Source organism: Leptonychotes weddellii, chromosome 13 (genome assembly GCF_054177405.1).
Source record: "Leptonychotes weddellii isolate Sample4059 chromosome 13, ASM5417740v2, whole genome shotgun sequence".
Classification (NCBI taxonomy): domain Eukaryota; kingdom Metazoa; phylum Chordata; class Mammalia; order Carnivora; family Phocidae; genus Leptonychotes; species Leptonychotes weddellii.
The window spans coordinates 15,566,440-15,593,072 of NC_138381.1; the positions used below are offsets into that span (position 1 = coordinate 15,566,440).

Below are 26,633 nucleotides of genomic sequence, written 5' to 3' on the forward strand. Positions count from 1 at the left end.
GGTACTTTGGGCAAGATGCCCCCCACCCCCAACCCCGCCTTCAACTCTTAGTTTCTTCCTCTGCAAAGCAAGGGGTTTGGAGCAAATAATTTCTAATGTTCCTTCTCTATTTTAAAAATTCTCCGAGTAGATGGTTGCTATGCCTACCGATGGCATTTGGCCACCTTTATTGCTACATGTGTGATTCCAGTCAGCTCTGAATTGGCTTAAGCTAGAGAGCAGTTGTCCTTGAACAAGAACTCTGGGGCCATCAAAAAGAGGTTGCTTGGTGACGGTGTGTGCAGCGATGACAGACACCCAGCGTAAGGGGAGAAGGCAGAGTGTTCCAGAACATTCTCTGATGCCCCTGGTAATTCCATGGTGGGTGGATGGGGGTGGGGAGGAAACACAGACGCCTGGAGCATTTCTTTTTTGATGTGAGCTGTAGGTGTGCTGGTAGAAACATGGAAACCAAAGCCAGCTTCAGAGACTTAAAAGTCAAAGTTGACTTTTCTCCTGACCCAACTCCCTTCAGCGTTGCCCAACTCTCTCCAAACACAGGTGAACGGCTGTTTATGTGCAGATGAAGAAAAGCTCTCTGTTGACTATTTCCAAACCCTGCCTTTTGGAATTGACACAAGAAGAGGGCAAACTGCTCACCAAGCTTGACCATCCAGTCAGCTGGCTCCAACCCCCTCTCGCAGCTTCCTGGCTCCATCTCCTCAAACAAACTCTGGAAATAGATAATCAATAACACAGATAAAAAGCAGGGCAACATGGGCTTTGAACCCCAAGGCCAAAAGGCTGATTGCAAACTGGTCAGCTTCTCTCCGGGGCTGTCAGCCCCCAGGGGTGAAAGACCAAAGCTCCCCTCCTTCTCTAAGCCCCACCCTGCATGGTCCAGTCCCCACGGGCGGGGGGGGGGGGACCACGGCGTGATTTGCACTCCCAGGGATGCTTCCTCAGGACTCTGGGTAGCCAAAGTCTCGGCGTTGTGGTGGCTGCAGGTGGAGGGAGACTGAAGGTTGGGACAGATGCCTGAGTCAAAGCAAAGGCAGTGTTCCTTTCCGGTTAAAAGCACAAACTCTGGAGCCAGACGTCTTGGTCTGTCTCTCACAAGCTCTGTGACCTTGGATGAGATCTTCTTTACCCTCTCCTCACCTTTTCCCATCTGAAAAATCGGAATAATAATGCACTTAGCTAGAAAGGCCGTTTGGAGGATTAACTTCGTTCTTATTTCTAAAGCAGCTTAGAACACTGCCTGGCAAATGGGGTGTTTCAAATAAACTAGTGGTTCCCCCGGCGAAGAGTGTAAATGGAGTGTGCAGGGTTCCACTTTCTGGGTGGCGTTGGGTGAAGGGTTCTTGGCTGTGCCAGCAGGACCCTGCTTCCCCTGCGGCTGGCCCTGGCTGCCCCGTGGCCTGCCTGAGTCTTTGCAGTTGGCTGTCTGGTGTGCGCTGCCAAGCTCTTCCTCTTGAGCAGTTGATCTACATTTCAGCTCAAGCAGCACCTCCTCCAAGAAAAACTCCTTACCTGACTTGTTGACAGATCTCTGGGCAGGGGCACAAGCCCTTCTGTGCCATTCCAAAATTCAGCTTTTATAAATGTGAAAGCAATCTTGGGGCACCTGGCTGGCTCAGTCAGAAGAATGTGTGACTCTTCAACTCAGGGTCATGAGTTCAAGCCACACGCTGGGTGTAGAGAGGACGTAAATAAATAAATAAATAAATAAATAAATAAATAAATAAATAATAAGCTTTAAACAAAAGAAGAAGAAGAAAGCAATCTCACTGGGGGCATTTGATGGCAAAACCCCGACCTAAACTGACATGAGGCTCTTTATAGTCTTTATTTATTCCACTTGGTGTAGGTATTCAAATGGTTGTAGAAATATTAATGGTGTGATGACAGCAGCTGCCCCAGACTCTACCAGCACATTATATGGGGCATAGGATACCAAGCTTTTCTAAAATACAAAAAAAAATCTGCCTTCCAAAATACAGCTGGTCCCAGGAGTTTTGGGTTGCAGATCTGCAGCACGTTTGCTCTGATTATTGGCTTTTCTCTTCTGCCTTGCCTCTAAATGAAAATCTTAAGGGCAAATGTTTGTTGTAAATGATGATCAGTTAGTATTACTTGAATGAATGAATGAATGCTTTCTTGTAGGGAAACTATAGCCATCTTTCTTAGTCTCTGTGACATTCTCCACCACTCTGTGACATTTGTGGGTCTATAAAACTAATTTCGTGTGGCTCTTTGTTTCTTCCTCCTTGGGGCCAGGACTGCAACTGGGTAGGCTGTCCCCACGTTGGGATGAGCAGGGCCTGGGAAGATTGTGTTTTGAACAGCTAGACTCTTCCACGATCCATTTTTTTGAGCAGGGTTTAGAAAAAGAGGGAGCATTTCTGGGGCATTGGCATGTCTTTTAATAAAAGAACTTTCCAAGATTGGGGATGGGGGGATGAGTTGATGTCTTCACTCCTGAGATTCTCTTTTCCTTCTCCTTCCCCAAGATAAAACTCTCCCTGTACAATATTGAAAGGAGAGGATGCTCCACCAGACCCAGCCCTCCAGGCTCAATAGAGGCAAGGACAGTGAGAAAGACGCGTTGGCAGCTCCCAACCGAGTTATTAGAAGAGGGGAGGATGTGGAGGCCTGGATAGAGTTATGAGCCATCTGGCTCCCAATGTACACGAGTTAAAGACCCCACAGGGGATATATTGTGACAAGGGAGAACAGTCACGTTCTAAGTAAAGAAAAATGGATAATTATTAGATAATTCAAGCCCAAATCTCACATTGGTCCAAATTGCCTATGGTCACGAGCAGAGAGCTCGGTCAGCACCCAGAGGACACCTCTGAGCAGCCACCAGAAGTCACTTGCCAGGCACCTCTGCGTAGACAGCCGAGTGTGGCCGAGACGCCCACCGGCCTCCAAGGAGACCGCCATCTCTCAAGAACTAAAGTGTGGCTTATGCTATGAGGCTTGAAGATCACATCCGAAAGGATGGGAAGCAGAGCAAAAAGGCAACACTTGCATTGCTCATTGGCTATTGTTTGAGGCAGCAAGGGGAGTTGGCAGCACCAAACCCTCGCTCGTGCCAAGGCCGTGTGACTCTCTTACTTAGCAGGCCATTTCTGGGTTTCGATGTCTTTGGCTGACTCCTTGTTTCCTCTCTTGTTCTCTTTCCAGAGACCCCAAATGCCTTTTTTACAGACAACTGGGTCCCTCTTCAGCATCACAAGGTGGAAGGCGCTCAGCAGCCTGGCCAATGTTTGGTTATTATTCAGGAGTGGACAGAGGCAGGAAACTGAGGATTCTCGAAACTGAAATCCACAGACAACCTCCAAGTTCACTGTAACCAGCAGCTTCACCCCATTCCCCAGACCCGTCCAGTTCCTTTTAGACCAGCTTTCTCGAGCATCCAGGGTGTGGCGGGCATGGATGAAGCCCTGTGCCATCAGGTGGCTTATGGTGATGCGTAGGAAGGGGCCCAGTACACAAACACCACGACAAGAGGCAGAAAGGGGCCAAATGCCACACGTTCAGAGGAGGGGCGGAACTTTCACGTGCTGGGGGCACCAGGAAGGGCTTTGAGTGGTGAGGTGACATCAGAGATGGACTCTGAATTTTGACTAGAGTCGGATGTGTGGGAAGGTCTCTTCTAGTAGAGAGAACAGGGTGAACAAAGGCAAGATGGGAGGAAAGCATGAGGTGTGTGGGCAGATGGTCTATGGGAAGGTGAATATAGGGGCAGGAAGTGGAAGTGAGTCTGAAGCCTGACCGTGGCTTGGAGTGCTTAGCTAAGGAGTTGAGATCGTCACCAGTGGCCACTGGCAGCCATTGAAGGATTTCTGCAGGGGACAGTGGTGAGTAGAGCTGGGCTGTGTGTGCACTGGATTGGGAATGGGGCGAGGAGGAAAGGGGGTGCACTGTCAGGAGGTTACTGTCATAACTGGGACGGACGTTTCTGAGGCTAGTCAGGTGGAGGTGGGGCTGCAGATCCTGAGCTGGTCAGCGTGTTCCTGCTGTCCTCTGCCCCTCCCCCTTCTCCGTGAGTGCCACCTCCCCCCCCCGCCGCCAAGATCAACCAGTGTCACCCTCCGGGCCAGTCCCAGTGGTCATGCCTCAGTCCTCAACTTGCAGACCAACTGCAGTACAGATCTGCCTCTACTCACGATGGGTTACATCCTGATAAACCCAGCAGGAGTTGAGGTTATCATTAAGTCAAAAACCCACTTACTGCACTAAGCTACGGACCATCGGAGCTTGGCCGGGCCTCCCTTACCCGCACTCCGAACACCGACCTGAGCCTGCACTTGGGCACAATCCTCGCACACGCAGCCTGATTGACAGTCAGGGGCTGACGTCTCCTGTACGGAGCTGACTCCCTCACCCCGTGGGGGGCAGATGGTTGGCGGTGGGTCGGTCGTTGACCCCCATGTCATGCTCGCTGGCTGACGGGGAGCCGGGTCGCTGTCCCCCTGCCCAGCATCACGGGAGAGGGTCCCACCGCATGTCACTGGTCCCCGGCAGGATCCACATGCCAATTGCCAAGTAGGGTTTCTACTGAACGCATATCCCTTTTGCACCATTGAAAGGTTGAAAGATCATGCAGTTGAACAGTTGGGACTGTCTGTAACTGACACCCATGGTCTCCCCGCCTTCAAAAATAAGCTCTCCTCTCCTGTTTCTGGGACCGCCCTGGCTCCCGGTTTCCACCCTCCCTGCCCCCAGCTTTCTGGGCCACTCCAATCCTGATAGTCTCATCTTATGATCCTGGGACCCTCCTTTTCAGTCTAGGAGCTTTAAATGCCATCGACATGCTGATGGCACTTACACTGATATCTCCAGCCTGGACCTCTCCCTGAACTTCTGTGTTCAACTTTCTACTTGCCCTCTTCACTTGGATGTCTAACAGGCGTCTCACGTTAGCATATTCAAAAGGGCTTCGACCTTATTCCCCAATCCTGCTTAGAGCCTTTGTGTTTCTGTTACTCCATCTCCCTGTGTGCTTCCCCACGTAGCCACAGAGCTCATTCTCTCAGCCCCGTGAGGTCTTCACCTTGACCCACCCCGTCTAGATGTGGACCCTCCCACGCTGCCTTAATCCTTCCCCTGCTTGCTTTCCATTCGTGGCTTCATCAACATTTAATGTAACATACATTTTATTTATGTATATGTTTCCTATTTGTTTGCCTCCATTAGAATAGATATTTCCTCATGGAAAGGATTTTTGCCTTGCTAATCATTTGTAATTGCTGTATTCTTAGCCCCTCCAAGTACGTGGTACATGGTAGCTGCTCAGTGCATGTTTGCTGAACGAATGGAAAACTGGACTTTGTCCCTCTTTGGACTTGGGGAGCAAAGCCATATGGAAGCACAAAGATGAAGTTCCAGTGTGGATGCCTGGAAGAAACCAGGGTACAATTCCCAGAAATTTAGAAAGAAGGGAGAAGAAGTTTGAGAGTGGTGTGAGTTTAGATTGGGATGTGTTGAGATTTTGGCTAGGAGAGTCGAGGCCTCTGGGAGGGGGTAAGAGGTAGATTTGCAATTGCCCACACAGAGGTGACGACTTTAAGCCACAAAAAGAGGAGGAGGAAGAGGAGAAGGAGGTGGATGGGGTGGTGGGGGGAGAGAGAGAGAACCAAGAGCAAATTATGGGGGAACATCATATAGGGGAGGAGAAAAACTAGCAGGAGTAGCTGGGGAGGGAGAGAACAATCCGGAAGGTGAAACATCATGGAAACCAAAGAGCATTTCAAGAAAGAAGCAAGGGTTGTAGCATTGAACACCTCACAACGAGGGAAGGATGAAGACTGGCGAAGGGCTAGAAGTGGCCACACAGAGACCGCTGTCCTATTGCCCAAACACCCCACATGGCCTGAGCGCCAGGCAGGAGTACAATGGGGACTGGTGGAAATTTCGCATGTAGCAGAGTGAGGTGCTCGGAGCTTTGCTGGAGGCAGCCTAACAGGAGTGCAGGTTGGCTGGGAAGGGGAGACAAATAAAGAGGACACACCCTTCAGGAGGATTCTGCAGGCGTCCTGACTAAAGGAAGTTCTGGAAGGTAACTTAAGGGCTGGTGGCTTCAGTGTTCACCTCGTAGAGCAAGAAAATGACTGGCCCAAGGTCCTTGGGGCCCTTGGATTTCCCAGACCCTCAAGACGGGTATGACCACTGCTCTTTCCATGTCACCAGCAGTGGATATTTCCCAATGCCGTGGCTCTCCAGCCTCCACAGCTAATATTTGTCTCTCATTGATCCAGTTGCCAGCCTGTTACTTTTTAACTGGAGTCCAGGGTTCAAAGGCCTGAATTTTGTTTAAAAACTCATTACATTGGGGAGGGCATGTCCCCGTGATAATCCCAACTGATGAACAAGCAAGGATCTTCTAAGTCAATATAGACAGCAAAGAAGGCAAGAGAGGGTGGGGAGGGTGGGGGAGGAGGGGGAGGGTGGGGGAGAGAGTGGGAAGCCCCTACTGGCGGAGGAGTCCTTAGAATTTGTAAGAGAGCTAAGTAACTAGGACTGGAAAGACCAATCCCAAACCCAAACTTTCTGCCACAAGTAATATTAAATATGTTATACGTTAATATCTAAAATCCTTTATCAAACAGAAACTCTTTAAAAACTATAACAACATCCTGGTGCTCCATCGAATACCTCTTGGGGGCAGAGACACCAGCCCTCAGTCTCTGGTCCTTTCTGGTCCTTCGGCTCTGTTGGCCAAAGGGATGTTTGTGTTGCCCTGGAAGGTATCTGGAAAATATGCCTTTGCTTCTGAGGGTGGAGAGAGCTCTCTCCTTCGACAGGCGGAGAGGCAGTGTGGCTTCCTTTGAGGGCCTAGGGTGGGGGCTGTTCCCGAGGACAGGCTGGCTTTTGAGGGGGGTGTCCTGACCTGGCCGTCCTTCCGTTCTCCACAGGTTCCCTTCAGTCTCTGCCTGTGGACTGCAGAGGTCCCTGGCCCAGGGGATGGTGGAGCGGTGAGGGAGGGTGCCTGGGTTCCTGAGGGACTCCTGGAGCAGTGTCATCTTGAACCTACACAGACCCATGAGGAATAAACCTTTATCATATTAAGTCACCACTTGGGCTTCCTTGTTACAGCATTAACTTGCCCTGATAAACCCTTGCTTTCTTCCCTCCTCAGGATGCATTCGTGAAGAAGGGGGCCCGGGAACTGGGGCATGATCCAGGCCACCCTCTCCATCTCGAGGCATTGGTGATGGACTATAGCAAAACATGTCTGGATTTCAACCTGTAAGTTCAAGATGATCGCTGTATGTAAACAACAGGCTTAAACTTCCTACAAGGTGATTGTGTGTATTTGAAAAGTGGAGATTTTCACGTTATATATGAAATGGGGGATACTATTTGGGTATTAGACGATCATCTTTTTCATTTGTGATGACTCGCGGCTTCTCACCCATTGACTTAATGGGTTTCATGGCTCCAGGGCAGTGTAGTCACCAGCTAGAATTTAAAAAGTCACTGTAACTAATCTCATGGTTCCATTTCTGTGAAACCCAAAAACAGGCTAAACTAATCTATGGTGCAAAAAAAATTCAGAACAGTAGTTGCTGGGGGGTGGGGGGAGGGCACCAGAGTGGAGATGGGCCCGGAGGAGACACAAAAGAACTTTCTGGGGCAGTGGGAATTTGGGTTACATGGGTGCAGGCATTTGTCAAAACTCCATGAATGTACACTTAAGATTTACTTCTTGTATGTGAATTTTACCTCCATTAAAAAGGAGACAGCGGGTCCAAAATGGAGTCACTTGTGCTAAGCAAACCAAGACTTCCTAACTGCAGTCTCCCCTCCCCCCACTCCCAGGACTGTGACGGGGGCGGGGGGGTGTTCACCTTTTTCCACAGAGGGAACCTTCCTTCTCACTCAGTCCCCACCTGTGGGCACCCCCAGGTCGTGACAGCCTCCCGCCATCTACTCATGAAGGGGGCCTGTACTGGGTCTTAAGTCAACGCACCATCTATTTGTTTTCCTGTCCAATTCAAGTCCCCTAAAGACCCACGGAGAGTCCTCAGCCTGAGTTCTCTGGGAACCTACCGTCCTTTTCGAGAAGTGTTCTCTCCTAGGTGAGGGGTCTGCCAGTGGCTTTTTTTTTTTTTTTTTTTTTTACATACAATTTTTTTTTTATTCTTATGATAATCCCCATATGCCAGTGGCTTTTGTGTTCACGTCCTGGGGCCCTTTGACCATGGCTCCTCAGAAGCAAACCGTGGGAATAAGCTTGGATCCCCACGCTGGGCGCCGCCGTCTGACTGGGGGCTTTGGCCTGCCCGAGGTGCTCGGCTCACTCACGGTCTTCAGAGCAGATGACGAGCTTCCTAACCTAGCCACTGTGTAGCCAATACAGGGTGATTTATTCCTCTGTTTATTCCACCACTTGGCTTCTTCTCTCAGAAAGAACATACACAAGTTTGGAGCCGCTCCTCCCGCCAGCACCTCACACGCTGCTCACACCACCTTCCCAGCAAGACGCCATCTATTGCTAACTGCAAAAGGACTCAATCACGCCCGGCAGGGACGTCACCTCCTGGCAGTCCCTGAGGGGCTGTCCTTGATGGGACAGGGCAAGGCCATTAAGAGGAGGCTTCGTACTGAAGAGGAAACATTTTTGAGGCGGCTACAGTTGTTAAAATTGCAGGGAATTGATGCAAGATCTGGATTTTGACAGCATCGTTCTTCTGAGAACCTCTTTGGGCTTCATGACCAACTTTTTTTTTTAATTAACATGATGTATTGTTTGTTTCAGGGGTACAGGTCTGTGATTCGTCAGTCTTACACAATTCACAGCGCTCACCATAGCACATACCCTCCCCAGTGTCTATCACCCAGCCACCCCATCCCTCCCACCCCCCACCACTCCAGCAACCCTCAGTTTGTTTCCTGAGATTAACAGTCTCTTATGGTTTGTCTCCCCCCTCTGGTTTCTTCATTTTTCCCTCCCTTCCCCTATGATCCTCTGTCTGTTCCTCAAATTCCTCCTATCAGTGAGATCATATGATACTTGTCTTTCTCTGATTGACTTATTTCACTTAGCATAATACCCTCCAGTTCCATCCATGTCGTTGCAAATGGCAAGATCTCATTCCTTTTGATGGCTGCATAATATTCCATTGTATATATATACCACATCTTCTTTATCCATTCATCTGTTGATGGACATCTAGGCTCTTTCCATAGTTTGGCTATTGTGGACATTGCTGCTATAAACATTGGGGTGCACGTACCCCTTCGGATCACTGTATGACGGGCTCTTTAACTCACATTAAATTGAGGGTTGGTGGGTTAAAAACCAGAAGTGAGGCCAGCCTTTCTAGGGATGGACTCCTTTGAGTTAAGCGAGTATTATATAAAGTCATTAATTCCCAAGCTGAATAACAAGATGACAGATGGCTAAGAACAGATGTGCATCCCAGTGAGTGTGAGCCTTGTGTTTCGGGCAGACTCCAATGGCGCCGTGAAGGTGTGGGGCTCTGAGGGGTATTAAGGAAATGAGTGCTCTACGTCTGCAAGCATTTAAATCCCCCGGAACAATTAAGACAACGCATTAACCGAGAAGCTTGAAATCAGACAACCCATAATACTCGATGTAGAAAACGTTCCAGCTTCCATAATTCTTTATTAAATATTTGACAAGTTGTATCACTTCTTTACAACGACTTCATTTGTCACATTACTTTTTCGCTGTCAGGAAAACAATCTACAATTTCTCTTTAGATCTCTCAAGAAAAATGAAAAGCAAAAAAGGATTTGTTCTTAAACAAAACTTTTCCTGTGTGTATCAAATTCAACCATATTTTAAAGCCATTCTGATTGTGAAAAGGAGCGTTATCCAGAAGTTGTGTTTAAAAAATTTCAAAGTAGTTTGGTTTGTAATCACCGTATCAAATAGTACTTGGCTTTGTATTTATTAGGAGGTGGGGGGGTTTATAATAAAAAGTTATGAAACATTGAGAATTCATTTGGAATGCTTGAAACCCTTTTCACCTTAAAAGTCACTGTTTTTTTCATGTTTCATTTGGTAAAAGATCCTGAATTACGGAATGCCAACACATTAGCATCATTTTCCTGGGGTCCCTCTCAGGCTCTGAGGGTCAGCCATCTCAGGACACAGCTTGGAGGAAACTGTAGAAGGACTAAGCTCTCACTCCCTTTTGAAACCAGATTACTCGAAAGGTGTAAAAATGCTATACAAATATATACATATATATTTGGACAGCATACGTACGTACGTACGTACGTATATATGTATATACATCTCACATAAGTAGTAGCAAAGGAAAAACAAAGTTACGTGAAGTTAACATGAAGGAAACACCGTGACCATCTAGGTGGAATCAGTCTGAGTGAAAGGGCAAACTGGCTTATCTAGGAACACAGATGTCTGCGGACACAGGGTTACGGTCATCAGAAAGGCTTTCAATGCTCTGACACGAGGCTGAGATGCAGGACACAGAGGTCTGTAGCCAATGCGGTTAGATTCCTACTGATACTCCTTAGAAACATAAGCCCAACGAACAAGAAAGCATGCATTTTCAACATGCGTTGCTCTGTGCACAACCCCTTTCACCAAGGATAGATGTCTAATGAGAAGTTTTCTGGGAACATTCTATAAAGACAGAAAGCTATCCTTTTCTGAAATAAAACATTACGCGAGCTCACGTCCTAATGCTACACACAGCATCGTTTCTGACACTGAAAACGCTCTGGGGTGGGGGTGTGCGTAAGCCAGTGTATACACACTGTTCATTAAGGCTTAGAGAAATTCAAAAGTGGTCCAAAGTGTATCACATTGTCTTCCCAGTTTTAAAATCTAAAGTACAAAGTGGAGTTTATAAGGATTTTTTAAAAACGCATCTCAGACCTGAAATTGGCAGTTTTGACGTGACTTCTCAGGATGTACCCCAAAGCCTGAAGGAGACAAGAGGTAGTGCTCGATTTCCTGGGGGCCAGGAAGGGAGCAGACCAGGCAGTCACCCTGCGCGGCAGCGCCCCCTACTGACAAGGCAGGAAACGACACCAGACAGTAAGCGCCCTCTCCCCGTCAAGAAGGGGGGGGGGGCGGTGCAGAGGAAAGAGGAAAAGAAGAGGGTGGCTAGCACAGCAGGGAGGGGGCTCGAGAACTGATTAACCTACGCTCTCTATAGATTTTAAAAGTTCAGAGGTGAGACACAAGACTTAGGAAAATGCTAGAGTCAAGTGTTAAACAATTAGTTAACTGTTACAACAATTAGTAATTTGCTGCATGTGAACTTGGCTTTCAAGAGAGCCAGTCTGGATCTGGCAAGATCGAACAGCCACGGTACATGTTGTCTATTTAACACTGTGAGATGTAGAAAGTGGTTCAAATATTTTGCCAACCATTTCTCAGAATCTGTCGCTGCATCTTCACGTGGGAGGAATAACCCGTGTCCGTCACTTCAGAGCATTTGCCGTCCGACCACAGGGCAAATCCGATGTTCGACCAAAGGGCCTTGTAAACAAAAATCAAAGAAGCATCTTACGTTCTTATGATTTGGTTCAGGACTGGCTATAGAGAAGTACGTAACGGAAAATGTTTCAAAGCTGAATACAACTTTAAAACAGACAAATGCCTCATGGTTTCCCATTCCAGAGGCAGCCGGCTGAAACGCAGCACACCATCTGAAGCTAATCCAGACTTTCCAAATTCGCCTGCAGGCCAACAAGGGACAGGGACTGAGAACCCTGGACTACAGGCAGGCGTCGTAACTCATGTCCACAATGCAGTTGTTAAACTCTGCAACTAGCTTCCTAACCTCGTGGCAAAATGATCCACAGTAACTGTTACTTTCTTCAGACAACTAAAAAAAGCCAGATCCAGGTAATTTCTAAGGGAACAGAAGGTACAGAGCCCCTGGACTTAGGAGAAGCGCCAGAGGGGAGGGTGACTAGAGGAGGCAGCCAGTCCTGGCCCTCACCCTCCCTGGGGCCTGCTGACGGGAACGACCAGCAGTCCCTGGGACTCTGTCGTGAAGATGCCGGAGAGTGGTTGTCAGCATTTAGAGAAAACAAGATCTAGGATTATTTTAGACAAAGAGTGAAACACTGAGAATTGCTGAGATGAGGGAATCTGATGTCGATCAAAAGCCAAACAAAAAACAAACCCCAAACCCAGCACCGTTCGGCTGTCACTGAACCCAGCATTTAGTGGTAGATGCACCGGACGGTCAGTCACAATTACGGTCTTTCAAGTATTCATAGGGGTAGAGTTTGACAATTCCCATCTGCTCCTGGCACGGAAATGATCTTAGGATGGATTTTTCTTTCATATTTTTAACACTGCCTAGTTTGCAATTACGCAGAATATTCTGATTTTTTGAATATACGGTTTACAAAATGACAGAATCCCAGTTCTTCAACTAGAATCGTGGGCTTTCTCCCCTGTAAGGACATGATCACTCTTGAGAATCCGTCCAGGCATTGGCTTTGGTGTGAGTCCTAGAAAGAAAGCCCTCTGGACCAGGAGGGGCCACATGATGGGGGTTTTTGCCATGAGACATTTGTTATATATTGACTGAAGGGAGAAAAAAAATCCCACAAATAGAGAAAAATACTGAGCATTGCGTTTTTCTCCAATTATTCAACCTCTAAGTTCTCTGATCACTATTGGATATTTGTAAATCAATAGGAGAAGGGAGCCAATCCTCACCTCTGTAGAAGTCCACCTTCTCTCAGACACCTCCGACCTTTGCACCTCTTAAGACGGCTCACTTATAACCACGAACATTCATGGTTTTTCACAAGCCACCCAGAGCTGGGTAACAATGAATTTCTTACACCAAAAGGTCCTTCTTACATAACCAACGGGGAGGCCCCAAAACCACGATTTTCTGTCTTATCACCAGCAAGAGATCGAATCTCTACAGCCCCCTGTCACGACAGGGTTTAGGACAACACAGGTTAAAAGGACAGCAGGGCTGCTGAACTCCCAGGCTGCCCTCAGGCTTTCTCTCAAAACACCACGGAATTCTGCGACCAACACACTCACAAGTGGCAAAGTATCCAAGCGCGTGGAACCCTCCATCCCCGCCACGGCCAGCCCAACGGCCCAAACGACCGCGGGGGTCAAGTCCAAGTTCCCGCTCACTTTTCAGTCCAGCACAGAACGGACACCACTCAGGCAATACACAGTGGCGAAGCATGCAACATGTCCCAGGGGACAAAACCCGGTTAGACGAAGTGTGCATTCAATGAATCTTGGTAGTTGCCCCGCAATCACAGAACAATGGGTGAGGACGGGGTCTGTAGGCTCAGCTTTACAGCCGGGTTTTATACACCAGCAGCCAGAGTCAAAACTGATAGATATTGCACCGGAAAGATGTGTGCAGGGAGAAGAAATAATCATCACATTGAATGTCTACGGTAAAAAAAACAAAACATCAACAAAACCAGATAGGACCTCCATGTCGTACATAAAGTGCCTTCAGAATTGGTGCAGTTAGGACAAAAAACTGGTTATTTAGCGACCATTAGCCAACGCATACAAATAAGACATGAAACAGATCTCTGGTTTCCACAGTTTCAAATCAAGCGGTGCCAAGGTTCATTCAAATGTTTCCACTACGAACAGCAAAGAAGAAAAGGTGAGAAGAGAAGGACTGTACAGCATCAGGGAGGGGTAGGTAATTTCTCTTCTGAGAAAGTATAGTCCAACCCTGTCCCAAAGGTGTTCTGGCACACGTAATTACTTCTAAGGAATAATGGTGTGAGTCCTTCAAGTCAACACCGAATTTGTCATGCTATGTTACAATTCTCTCAGCCTGCAGCTATATGCTAAATTTGTACAAAAAAAAAAGTAATATCCAGTTTGTTTGCATTTTGAGTATGGAGAAAATTACCATTATGCCTAATGTTATAGTTTAAATGCTCTCAAAGTACTTGTTTGTAGAAGGTTTTTGGACAAAAATCAGTCTTCCAATTCTAATGAAGTAGGGAGTGGGGAGGGTGCTCAAAGTACTTCCAAAATAAAAAAAAAAGTCACTGACATTAAACCTGGTATGAAATTCAAATACAAAAAAAATATGCTCACTTTTCCAAGTACACGAGACATCTTTAATTGTAATGAAATAAAATCTGAAAATCGATCTAAATCATTTTAAAAAGTAAACATGAGTTGTAATACTATACCTGTAGATGATTAATTCCATTCATTGTCATTATAAAGTATGTAAAATATTTATTAAGGGCTTTGCCTACAGAGGCACAACATAAATAGAATTAAGTCCTCCTGAAATGTAATTAGTGTACACATCAACCAGTTGATAATTCGTGGTGGAAAATGCAGGAACTCGACCTGGGACTGGGCTCCCACGTCTGAACCTGGGCAAGTCGTGGGCGAAGGCTCGAGAAGGCTCGGCTCCAGGAGCCACACCTGCGGCTCCTCTTTCCACCTGGTCTCTGCAAAGTCTGTTGTTAGGCAAATGCAAAAGTGCAAGCAGGACTTGCTGGACGACCAACCACCCCGAGGCCGGGCGGGGAGCGATTAATCCACCCCCTCAAATCCTTGAGCGTTTTCCACGGCCATGAGAAGCTTCTCTCGTAAATCTTCAAAGGTCTCATATGGAGGTAAGTCAAGGCGATTAAAGCTGCAGAAGCAACAGAAAGTACAGGTCAAAGGCCATCCTTGTTACCCTGTGGTCATGACGTTCCTGGTTGGGGGAGGGGCGGGCTAAGCAGGCATTTGGTATTTGAGCAAGAGGATGTGCAAGTCTTCAGCAACAATTTCGAGTCATCAAAAATAAATACCAGCAATGAAACTGTCCACGCCGAAGAGGTTATATAACCTACGGACGAGAGATGAGAATTTTCTGATAGGCCACAAAACCTCTCTACTGCAGCTAGATGTGGGGCCGGGAAAGGCCCAGCTGCGGGGGGGAGGGAGGCCCGAGGGGAGGTCCCTGACGTGCGTGCCGAGTTCCAGACCCTCGAACACCAAGCACTTACATGTTTGGGATGAACCAAGGTTGAGTCTATTTGGAATGCTCTCACTTATTCTACACTAGATCCCACGCCAAGCGCTTTTCCGGATTAGTAACTTCCAGATAGTCACCTGTGATTCCAAATATGAACAGAACAAGTCCCCACATTTCTCGGGAACCCAGGAACCCTGAAGGCGACGTCTAAAAGGGTTTTCAGTTCCTTGATGCTCTCAAACGTGAAAAAGAACCTCACTTTTGCAGACTGCACTTAACGGGAGCCTGTCACAGAAGGTGGCTTTCGTGTCAACTGCAGCTGGTCCTTCATAGTCCAGGGCCGGGGATCCCTAGGGGGCCTGGTGGTGCCTTCTCCAGGATCTGTGACCATCTTCCCCTTGTCTATGACCCTCTGCTAAGAATCACCATGATGATCGTAGGAGTTCAAGCACATCAAGTGCTTAGGACCCTGCGTGGACCACAGCAAGTGCTTGCCAAGTGTGAATGAGTTGGGGGGCAGGGGTCTGGCTCGGGCCTGGCATTAGCCAGCCGAGTGGCCTCCGTAGTCTCCATGGGCTTCACTTCCTCACGTGGACGAAGTGCAGGCCTCGGGAGGTCATTTTTAGTCTCGTCCAAAGAGCAGGCGGCTCTGTGATTCTTTGTAAAGTGTAATTTTAAATATCCAAGGACTGATCTTGGCTAAACAGTGAGATGAAGCCCTTTCCACCTCAGACACTCGAAAATCACCTCTGTGAGGTTTATGGAAAGTACGCTAGCTCTCGCTCTCCTGCTAAGGCAGGTTTGTATTCTGAAGCTTAACTGCCAATTTTATCTTTTCATAAAACATGGAAGAAATCAGGCCTATCTCCAGCTGAAGTTCGGTGGTGGCCCTGTTGCTGTGAGCAGCCAGCAAAGCTCTGTTCCTTTTGGACAGCACAGGCCGGGGCCGGGCCGGGAGGACGGGTGGCCCCTGCCAGCCCGCGCCCAGCGCCCTTGCTCAGCGGGCGGCAGCCATCTGTGGGGAGCACTGGCAGGAAGACGCTGTGACTCACAGAGAAGCACAGAGGCTCCGGTAAGAGCCCCCGGGGCTGCTTTCCTCCCGTGGGCAGACCTTCGTCCTAGGGAAGGGCAGGGATCTTCAACTCCAGCTGTCTGTGCCAGAGCCACCTGGGGAGTTCTGAAAATCCCAAAGCTCAGGCTACACACCACACCCACGAAGTCCACATCTCTGGGGGCAGGACCCTGGCATCCGTATTTAAAAAAAAAAACAAAAACCTTTCTAGGAGGTTCCAATGTGCAGCCGACGTTGAGAACCACTGAATTCAGAGGCCGTATCTGGGCAGCACCAGGTTTTAGTTGTGACCCAAGCACGTGGACTTGAGAACAGAAGTTCAACAGTAAGACATCTGTCCATAGGGGCACAGAGGGACATGGGCTGGACACTCAATTGCTTGGTTCTCCTCAAAGAGCCTCCCAAGTGAACTGTATCAACCGAGGCAGCAGATCTCGGTGCAGGGTTAGCGTGTAGATTCTGGTTCTGGCAGAGCTGAGTCCCAATCCTGCGCTTTGGGAATCTGAGAGCTGCGTGATCACAGGGCAGGCTTCCCCGCTGCTGAGGGGAAAGAACACCAGCGCGCCCTGAGGCCACCAGAGAGATTTGATCATGCCTGGCCCGCAGAAGACAGCTGGGCCCAACCAGTCAGCTCTCACTCTGCCTTCTCATGACGAGACCTTGAGTTTGGGAGCTGTGCATCAATCCCAGCAGGCCCGGGGCCTGGCTCCGTACCGACTGCCCCCCAAACGAAGACTATCATAACCCAGAAAATGACACTTGACTCAGATACTGTTTGGAATAAAAGCTCCAAACTAGCAACACATTCTCCCTCTAGAAGAAAGGCAGAGAACGACGGCAATCGCCGCTTGGGAGATCCGCCACTTTTAGCTGGGGTCAGCTTGCTTTCAAGGGTCGGATGGGCAAGGACCATATTCCTGCCATTCAGAGTCCTGTGAATGGTATAAACGGGGAATGCTTCCTCTCCGGCAAGGCGAGGGAATCAAAAGAACCTCCCACAGCCAATTTTCCACAAACACAGTTTCATGATAATTCTCTCCTAGGTACTGTGAGGGTGGGGAGGCGTTTCCCACGACGAGTGTTCGGTTGCATTGTGCAGCCCAGAGTGGGCTCTCTAGCAGTGAGGTGAGGAGGAGGAGGACCGTAGGCTCACCATTTTCCAGACGGCCCACCTCCACCTGCTTCTAAGAGCAAGAAATAAAAGCCTGTGGGGGGAAACCAACCCAAGGCACACAGGCGCTTGGATCATTCAGAGCTCCCCCAAGAGCTGCTGGGTTTAGGGGACTCCTCAGAGACACAGGAGGCCCCTCCTCCTGCCCTGCATCCTGGAGGCCTGAGGGCTGCCTTGCTCCACACCTGTCTCTGCCGCTGACCCCGGGGGACGGGGCCTGTGTCACACCTCTCATGCTCCTCCATCCAGTCGTACTGTTGCTGAACTCCAGAGATGTATGGGTTATTGATGGCCATGAGAGGCCTTTTATTTTATTTTTGCCTTTTATTTTTTTTTAAAAATATTTTTTGTATTTACTCGTTTGAGAGAGAGAGAAAGAGAGAAAGAGGAGGAGCAGAGGGAGATGGACAAGCAGACTCCCTGCTGAGTGTGCAGCCTGATGCGGGGCTCGATCCCACGACCGTGCGATCATGACCCAAGCCGAAATCAAGAGTCCGACGCTGAACAAACTAACCAGCCAGGGGCCCCCATAAGAGATCTTTTAAAACAAAGTTTCTCCAGGGAGTTTTATCCCAAGTTCTGGGGATAAAAACCAACTTAAGGTTGGAGTAAAAATCCAATCTGTCTACAGAGTTTGAGAACAGTCATTTCCATGTCGAGTGAATACACAGTGGAATCTCTGCTTCTAGGAATGATGGGGTTTCGAGGAGGAACTCCCCCCACAGCATGGGGGGGTGGTTTAAGCCTTTATGAGACAAACACACCGGGTCCATGCAGACCCTGGTTTGAGTTTTATCAGCATTACAACTTATATTTCATCGCCATCACTTGCACCTTGTACTTTGCTCTTCGTGGGCAGGCAACATAGCCTTCTGTGACCTCCAGCCCAGCATCAGCCCCGGCTAAGTATTTAAAACCCTTTTTGTGGACAACTGTGTGTTTCTGACACTCACCATGTGTGAGCTCTGGGCAGTTTTTCAGGACTCCCCCATTGCTCTATTGTAAACAGCTGAGGACCATTGGAACCTAGACAAAGACAGAGAAATAAATAAATGCCAAGCACTGTCGAGGCAGGCGGACAACAAAGCCAAGGTGGGGCTTCAGGGAAAGGGAAGAAGGTGGGCAGGCGTGCCCAGGGGGCGCCGGAGACCCCCTCCCTGGCTCCCAGACAGTAGTGAAGATCTGCTGGGGAAGAAGCAAGAGGCCCGCACAGCCTCAGGGGGCACGGACCCCGCATCACTTCGGATTGCAGGCGCACCACGTCAAAGAGCACGCAGGGGTGCAGACAGGTACAGCGTCGCTGCCGAACCCCGCAAGCTTACACATAAAGCTCCTTTCGGGGGGAGGAAAGAAGCTTGACTTTTACTATGTAGAGCAGAAAGAGTGATTCTCTAACATCTCTACAGTAAGCACGGAGCAATTCGGTTTCCTGGAGGTAGGAGTCCTTCAAGATACACCACAATACAAAACAAGAAAAACAGAAAAGACCAACTGATCTCTGTACAAACCCGAAAGCGCCCCCCCATCCCGCACGGGACCTGCAGGGGACACGCGCGCCTGGGGGGCCGAGGCTCGCTGGGCCACAGCGGATGCCTGGCTGCCAAGTTGCAAGAGGAGAGCGGAGAGTCGCACAGGGCCCCGCTCACCATAAAGTTCGGCGAAGCCGTTCATAGGTACTCGGGATGTCCCCGTGACAAACTGCAGTAACCGGATCCGCTTCTCGGCGTCCATGAGCAGCACAGCCTAGGGCCGGGGGCAGAAGGTGGTTAGAGCGCCGTGGGACACCTGGCACACGCTAACGCAGACACGCGGGACCCCATCGTCAACGCCGCGGCATCAGACCGAGACAGGTGACTGAAAACGGAGTCTTTTTTTTAATGGGCACCAGAATACCACCTGTGTCATCTCAGAGAATAAGAGGGATCACAATGTCTTTTTCTTCTTCCGCCAATAGGTCAAAAGAAATGAAATACAAAGCGAACTCTTTGGTGGCACTGAGCTCATGTGTGTGGGGCGAGGCATGCCAGCAGCCCCCGGGCCAGTTACAGACATCCAGTGTTCGAGAAGCGCCGACACCAGGGAAACCCGGGTTACGGTGTGACATTTCAGACTGTAGACAAATTCTCTAAAGAGAACGTTTTATTAAAAGAAAAACAGAGGCCAGGATAGGCCCCTACAATACCCTGTGCATGCTACACATCTGAACAAGGACAGGAACTGAGCAGACCGTGGACCGGGCTTTGAAGAGTCTGCTTTTAACATTTTCTCTCTCTCCACTACTGCTGGCACTTGAAACAGTCTTTATAATAGAGATTTAGAATTTAAAACAAGTTATAGAAGTTCTTAGTTTTGGAAGTAAGCAGTCAGCCCTTTTCCCCCCTGGAATTGTTATTTTTTAAAAAAATATTTATTTATTTGAGAGAGGGAGAGGGAGAAGCAGGTTCCCCACTCAGCAGGGAGCTGGATGCAGGGCTCCATCCCAGGACCCTGGGATCATGACCTGAGCCGAAGGCAGATGCTTAACCAAATGAGCCACCCAGGTGCCCTGAAATTGTTCTTTAGAAGGCAGTTTATGGTCTCTCCCTTGGACTCAACTCATTTCTATTTCACTTCTCTCCTAAGCTCAAGAGAAGGCAAACACTGGCCCTAAGACAGTAAATCACATTTCATTTGCATCTCTGACTGAAGGATGAAAAGAGCAAAATGTTTGTTGGAATTAACCAATAAAATGGGGAAAATGATTTTTTAACCAAAAACGGCATCTTGGAAAAGTCAGCCCCAAAGCACATTTTGCCCTGAGAAGCCTCCCATTCTTAGTCACACTTTGGCAGGCCAGTTTGGTCTCCTGTACCTACTTATCCTACTCGGTGGGTTCCTCAAAGAGAGCTGCTTTAGTCAGGTGGTTAAGGAAGGACAAAGTGCTTTGATAAGGATCAACCTGAGGCAGGGACAGCTCTCCACTAGAGTTATGGAAAAAGAGCAGGGAGGGCTGCTTTCTGCCCCCAGGGGTCCAACCGAGGCTGAGGAGCAGGACCACCACCCAGGCAGCCATGGCCTTACCTTCCAGAACCACTGAATGACAGGGTGGTTTGGGCAGTAGCCATTCTTGTAAATAGAATGTTGCCTCCAGTCGTTCACATCCACATCGCCAAGGCCGCACATCAGCAACTAGGAGGGAGATTGAGCAGACATGAGTGGGGCCCTCGTGAACGCTGCACAGATCACCCGTGGAGGAATGGCCTTTTCTCAACATTGGCATTTTGTCATCTGCAAAGCAGGTAAGCTGGCAACTCTTAAAGACGCATGACGGGGACATCACTTTCCTGTCCCTTCAGATCAGAGAGGCAGCGCAGGTAAAGAGGGGGACCCAGTTCCAACGCGTGTTCAGGCCACGGCCTTTCGTGGTGGAAATGCCACTCCACGTCTGTCCCTGGCCCACGCCTCCAACATGGGCCCGGGGCTCAGATTTTCTTGCACTCCCTTTACAGCTGCCCGTTACTCCATCTGTTTGCCCTTCTGAGACCCTGTGTGTCTCAGGATGTGAAATGTCTCCCGACCCCCAGGGGAATCAGTGCTGGCAGCCCAGAGCTCCCCTCTGCCAGCTCGCTGACCAGAGGTGCGTGGGTGCAGACCTGCACTAATGCAGTGACTGGGTCTGCAACGGAGTCTGAGGCTCCTCCTGCTGCCTAACCCCCAAGCAGGGAAGGAGTCCTCGGGGAAAAGTGAGCATGATATTCCTGCAGAGGCACCAAAGAAAAATGGAAGGAGAAGCAAACCAGAAGGCGGAGAATAGATCCTAGGCCTGACTGTGCCCAAACCTTGTTGGGTAAACCCAGAAGGTTCTTAACTGCTGCCCCCAGCTCAGTTTCCCCACTTAATAAAACCAAGGGCTCACACTATAGGATTTTGACATCATCTGTCTTCAAGTTCCTATTTCACGAAGAAGAACAGAAGGCTAGTCTGTGAGACATGGTTCATCGGATACGTGGCCTGGACAAATGGGTGACAGGTTCTCCAGACACAGCCTCCTCCTCCTATTTCTCTCAACACAACACAGGGTGAGAGACCCCTGTGCTTTTTAAGTTGCTGGTTTTCCTCTAGGTCAACACAAAGAAGTTGAAACAATCCAATGTAAACTGCCTCCTGCTACTACCTTGTTGTCTTCTGAGGTTCTTCCTTATGCAATATAAACCAGGTCAAGTTCACAGAGACGTCTGTTCCACAGCCCCTGCTGCTCATGTCCTGGCCAAGGTCACATGACTACCACCATGTGGGGAGGAGGTGCAGGATCTCAGCTGCTGCCCCAACTGGATGTCCCAACCATGACTCTATCAGAAGCAATTTTCCTTACCTGGTGCTCCTGGCCATGAACCCAGCCCAGCTCGGTGGGCCTCTACTTGTCTGGTGTGTCCCAGAACTACTCTCTCCTGGGTGAGGAATCGACAGCTGACTACTTCCACTATTCCCTACTTGAAGATCGACACATGCACCCCATTAAGAGACAGAGTAGAATCCATCCCAGCTTACTCCCTAGGACATCATGGGCCAGAGAATAATAAAATACCATTTAAAAATATCTAACTTTACAGAAAATGTTTAAAATACAAACCTCCAACTCATTTTCATCAAAAATTTTAATCAAATCAATAGGAAGCAGTTCTGTGAATCCCTGAAAGAAAAAAAAAGTCACCCTGAGATATATTTTTCCTTGAAAGAGACAAATTTTACAGAGAAAACAGCCAGGAAAAAACACATTTTTTGCTGATTTATAGATCAGCGACAGTATCCCATAATTGTAGTTCTAATAAAAACAGCACAGTCCCAATGTAAAAATTTAGAAAGGGAGGAGAATCTAGAAGGTTCAGGTATTTGAGCAATTTCAGAAGCCCTCTGAAACTATGGGTTACTGTAGGCAGGCAAATTCCAAAAGCCATTTATGACATAGCTATGAGTCAGTATGTCCTAGAACGCATGAGCCACGAATGTGCAAGAGAGTATGTTTAAAAATAAGGTACTGAAGGCACAGAGATGAACTACATAAGGAGGCGGTGTGATCCAGGAGGGGAGAGAGGAACGCAGAGACCCTGCTCTAGTTCCCAGGTTCACACTGACCACTGGACTGGTCTGGTGAGATGCTCCATGCTGCTGGGCCTCGCAGGTGTCTGGTTTCTGAAAGTGGGATCACCTGGGGCGGGGCCAGCATGGAGCCTCCCGGGTTTCTTATGTAAATGAAGTATGAAACCTGCTGTCCTCTTGTAGGTCTAACTCACATTTTATGCTCCAAGTCCCTGAATTTTTTGAGTGTTCTGCCGGGCTTGGGGCTTTACTGCAGGTGACTGAGCTGGGGCAAGCCGAGGAGAGCGTTGCCCAATGAGAACTCTGCATTGGTTCAGTGGGAATTTATAATGTACACTTGGGGCTTGTTCCTACCTTCTCTTTACATAACTAAACCTGTTATCAAGACTTAAAAAGGGGTTTTACTTTTGGTCACAGTGAACCATTTTTTAAAGAAGATTTTATTTACTTATTTATTTGAGAGAGAGAAAATGAGCAGGGAGAGGGGCAGAGGGAGAAGCAGACTCCCCGCTGAGCAGGGAGCCCGATGCGGGGCTTGATGCCAGGACCCTGAGATCATGACCTGAGCCGAAGGCAGACGCTTAACCGACTGAGTCATCCAGGTGCCCCCAAACTGAACCCTCTGTAAAATGAGGAATCCCTCCACCCTCTGCTAGGGGCCTGGGAGCATTGCTGACATTAAATATTTGGATCTGAGGAGTGGCTGCTTCACCCTCTAATAGGAGAAAGTTGGCACAACACAGGTCGGGGTTAAGACAAAAACCCAGCCGAAGACAATGTGTTTTCCATGTACCTGTGTGGAAGCGGAGTCTGTGAGGGATTCAAGGAGAAGCAGGACAAGAGAACACCAGCTGAAGAAAGGCTGGCTGAGTGCTCCAGGCCACCAGCATCCCCACCCCAAGAGCCAGAGCCCTCCTCTCTCACCCCAGGACTGAGGGCGCACAACTTACCTCCAAGAAGGCGTTCATTTGCTTTTGGACCCTGTTCACAAACCTCCACTGGATGACCAAGCTGCGGGAGCAACGGGAGAGGAGTGAACCACCCTCGTCACCGCGAGCCCCGTTTGCTTCCTCACACCTTCTCACCCAGGGAGGGGAGAACAGAGGAACCCCCACCGTGGCGGACAACGGGGCGGGTGCAGAACCACGGCACGCTGGATTCAGTAATGCTTTCAGGAGTAGCTGGGAACCTAAACTCAGAGACCATTTATTCCCCCCCACCCCCGATAAAGCCTTAGTTTAGCAAAGTTGCCTACAGATAGGACTACGGGGACAGAGAGAGAAAAAAGGTCGTGGAGTGTGAATATATACGTGCATCATGCATGCACGCACACGCAAACACACACCCACCTCTGCATAAACGTGTACATAGATTTTTTCCCCCTTTTTTTCAGATTTCATTTATTTATTTGAGAGAACAAGCAGAGGGCAGAGGCAGAGGGAGAGGGAGAAGCGGGCTCCCTGCTGATGTGGGGCTCGATCCCAGGACTCTGGGATCATGACCTGAGCCCAAGGCAGACGCCCAGCTGACTGAGCCACCCAGGCGCCCCTGAACACGTACATATGTTTTTAAAAGGAGTATCTAGTACAACATTTTGTGATACATTTCGCTCTGGTGTCCAGTATACTGTTTTCAACAATGACACATAACTTATCAGCAAAATGGTTTATGCTAATCCTTTAATGCCAAAATTTGGAGGATTAATGATAAGACCTCTTGAACAGAAACCGTTTTCTCTGTGGCGATGTTTCGGGCACAGCAGAATCTAAGGCTAGGTGAATCCATGCTGGACTCCAGCGAAGGCATTTTGTCGTGAGACAGACCGAAGGCCTCCATAAAGGGCTCTCCCTGCGAGGTGCGACCATGGCTACGGCCCTCCAGGCCCGCCCCTCTGCACACGCCCTGCTCAGCCGCCTGGGGCTTCACCGCACTGCTCAACCATCAGCCCCAGAGCCTTCCTGCACCCCAGGGGCACCCGTGTGCCGGGGGGCGGGTGGAGATTTTCACCCTCCTTTCTTTTCCAGTGAAGCCGCCTGCAACTCTGTCCAAGGCCACCCCCTAGCAAACCTGAAACCTAAAGGAATTAACGGCAAAGGATGATATACCACATGTATCAAATGTCCAAACCCTCAGACTTCAGGCCCTAATCCCCCCTCAGAGGTAGTGTTTTTAAAAATCCATTCAAAGCCTGTACTTTCAAATGAAGACCATGGCATCTGCCGAGGTGGCGTCCAGCCTGCTGAGATTGTCCAAATTCAGAACAAGTGTGCCAATTAATGTGAACAGGTAAGGACTGTAGTGTCTTATTCCTAGGTGGGTTTTTTTTTTTTTTTTTTAAAGCACAGCAAGCTTTTAACTTGTGAGGACGGGCGGGGAGGGGGCATGTCTGCTAAGCATGCTTTGTCAGGGTCTCTAAGTAGTGACTGGCTCCAACACTCTCCATTTCTCCCTAATTAGGAAGGATGGGTTTTTCTTTGTAGAGGACACTAAAAGATGCCAAGACTCTAGGCCAATTGTTCACATTCAAGTCTTCTGGCCAATTACGTTGAGCAGGGAGGAGGGAACCAGCTTGTCGAATGCAGACACTGGGACCCGCGCACCAAACACCGCTGTGCTGACCTCAGCCCTGCACCCGGGCTAGCGAGGGAGATCCGGACTTGTGTGCGTGAAGCATACATACGTACCAAAGAGGAAATCGTGTAATGTGCCCGACAGACAAAGGCCTTCTGGCCAGCATAAATGCCCTAGGATTGCTTAACAGCTGGATTTCCAAAGGACTAAACATTTTGTTCCACCACTGAGGCTAAGATTGGGTTAAGAAAATCATAAATATCAGAAATAATTCACTGTGTTTGCATATGTGGATTTTCTTATCCATTTTAACAATTTTCTTACATTTTCATTACGGAAAAGAAGTCACTAGAGAGAGGAAATATTTTATTTCTGGTTGTTCCTTATTTTACCCCACTGGTTGTTGACACTATGTTCCAACACAGCAAATCTCAATTTTAGACTACATATCACATCCTCCAAAAGCATGTTTGTCATATTACTCAATACTGTACACTTTTTTCTCCTTTTGACTCCCTCATAAGGCAGCTCACTGAAGTCATGATACAAGGTCCAACTTTCCATCTTATAATTTGACTTCCTATTAGCCCAAGCCAGAAAGGAACTCATATTACTGAAAGTGTGCCCACAACAGGCATGAGCTGTTTTAGAAAGGGACATCAACCAAACAGCTTGTTCAGTTTAATAAAAGGTTGTAAATCTGTGTATACGTACTCAATATATTCCCTCTTGTTTTCATTTGTCACCATTATTTCCGACCCATTGGGCTTCAGATCCACTTGATAGGTCTGTAATTGCAAAAATAACACAACAATCACCATCATGAAGTTACTGTGCACATTACTGAGTAATAATGTCTCACCAAACAAGATAAGCAACATTCATTCAGAAAGACTTTCCAACAGATGGGCTCTGAGTCTAAGAGAATATCTAACGAGGCTTTTAAACTTTTGAGATGTTACACATTTAAAGATGTTATCAAAGGTGAATTATTTTGAGGTTATTTATGAGTTTTAATTATTCTTCATACATTACCAACAATGGAGGAGAGCACCATTTTGTCACCTATTCATTTATCAAGAAATTAATCACGTGTAACAGAAAAGACAGGGAACACTCATCAAGACTACCGAAATCCAAATTCTAATGCACTTTCTGAAAATTAGATTTTATAGTCATAAAAGATGATGCATGGAATTTCTTTCAAAAAGGAGAAACATAGGGACTTAAAAAAAAAAAAAAAAGGGCAGCTTAAGAAGCAAGGCTGAGGGATGGATTTACCTGCTGTTCTGAGAACCCTGGCTTTCTATGTGCATCCGGACACCTCCTTGCTCACTGCCTGGACCAGCTCCCTCCCACAGGGCCACCTAGCACCGTTAAGAGCAAAGCGGCTGAAAGCAAGCATGGCCTTCTTCTGTGCCTCCGGCCGGCCCTAACTCAGTATCATGCCGTAGAAAGCAATAACTAGCAGAAAGCAAGGGAGAAAGAGACTTTTTTTTTTTTTTTTTAAATAAAGTTTACTCTCATAGAAATTTTTTTTTTTTTTTAAAGATTTATTTATTTGACAGAGACACAGCGAGAGAGGGAACACAAGCAGGGGGAGTGGGAGAGGGAGAAGCAGGCTTCCCGCCGAGCAGGGCGCCCGATGCGGGGCTCCATCCCAGGACCCTGGGACCATGACCTGAGCCGAAGGCAGACGCTTAACGACTGAGCCACCCAGGCACCCCTCTCATAGAAATTTTAAAAGAAAAAATTACCACCCACAAGTCTCCTATTCAAAGATAGCCACATCGATGTTCTGCTGGGA

At 48.4% G+C, this 26,633-nt stretch overlaps 1 protein-coding gene across 1 annotated transcript in view; it reads right to left on the reverse strand.

The window, feature by feature from the left end:
- Positions 1–9,602: 9,602 nt before the first annotated feature.
- The window catches only part of NEDD4L (NEDD4 like E3 ubiquitin protein ligase), a 290,602-nt gene continuing 273,571 nt past the window's right edge, over positions 9,603–26,633 (reverse strand). Inside the window, exons 22-29 of the mRNA XM_081802522.1 lie at positions 26,163–26,193; positions 25,541–25,683; positions 23,206–23,266; positions 21,789–21,848; positions 20,240–20,347; positions 18,826–18,922; positions 18,133–18,205; positions 9,603–14,609 (exon numbers count right to left, since the gene is read on the reverse strand). Coding sequence (XP_081658648.1) covers positions 14,507–14,609; positions 18,133–18,205; positions 18,826–18,922; positions 20,240–20,347; positions 21,789–21,848; positions 23,206–23,266; positions 25,541–25,683; positions 26,163–26,193 — 676 coding nt within the window. The 3' untranslated portion in view covers positions 9,603–14,506. The remainder of the gene's footprint in view (positions 14,610–18,132; positions 18,206–18,825; positions 18,923–20,239; positions 20,348–21,788; positions 21,849–23,205; positions 23,267–25,540; positions 25,684–26,162; positions 26,194–26,633) is intronic.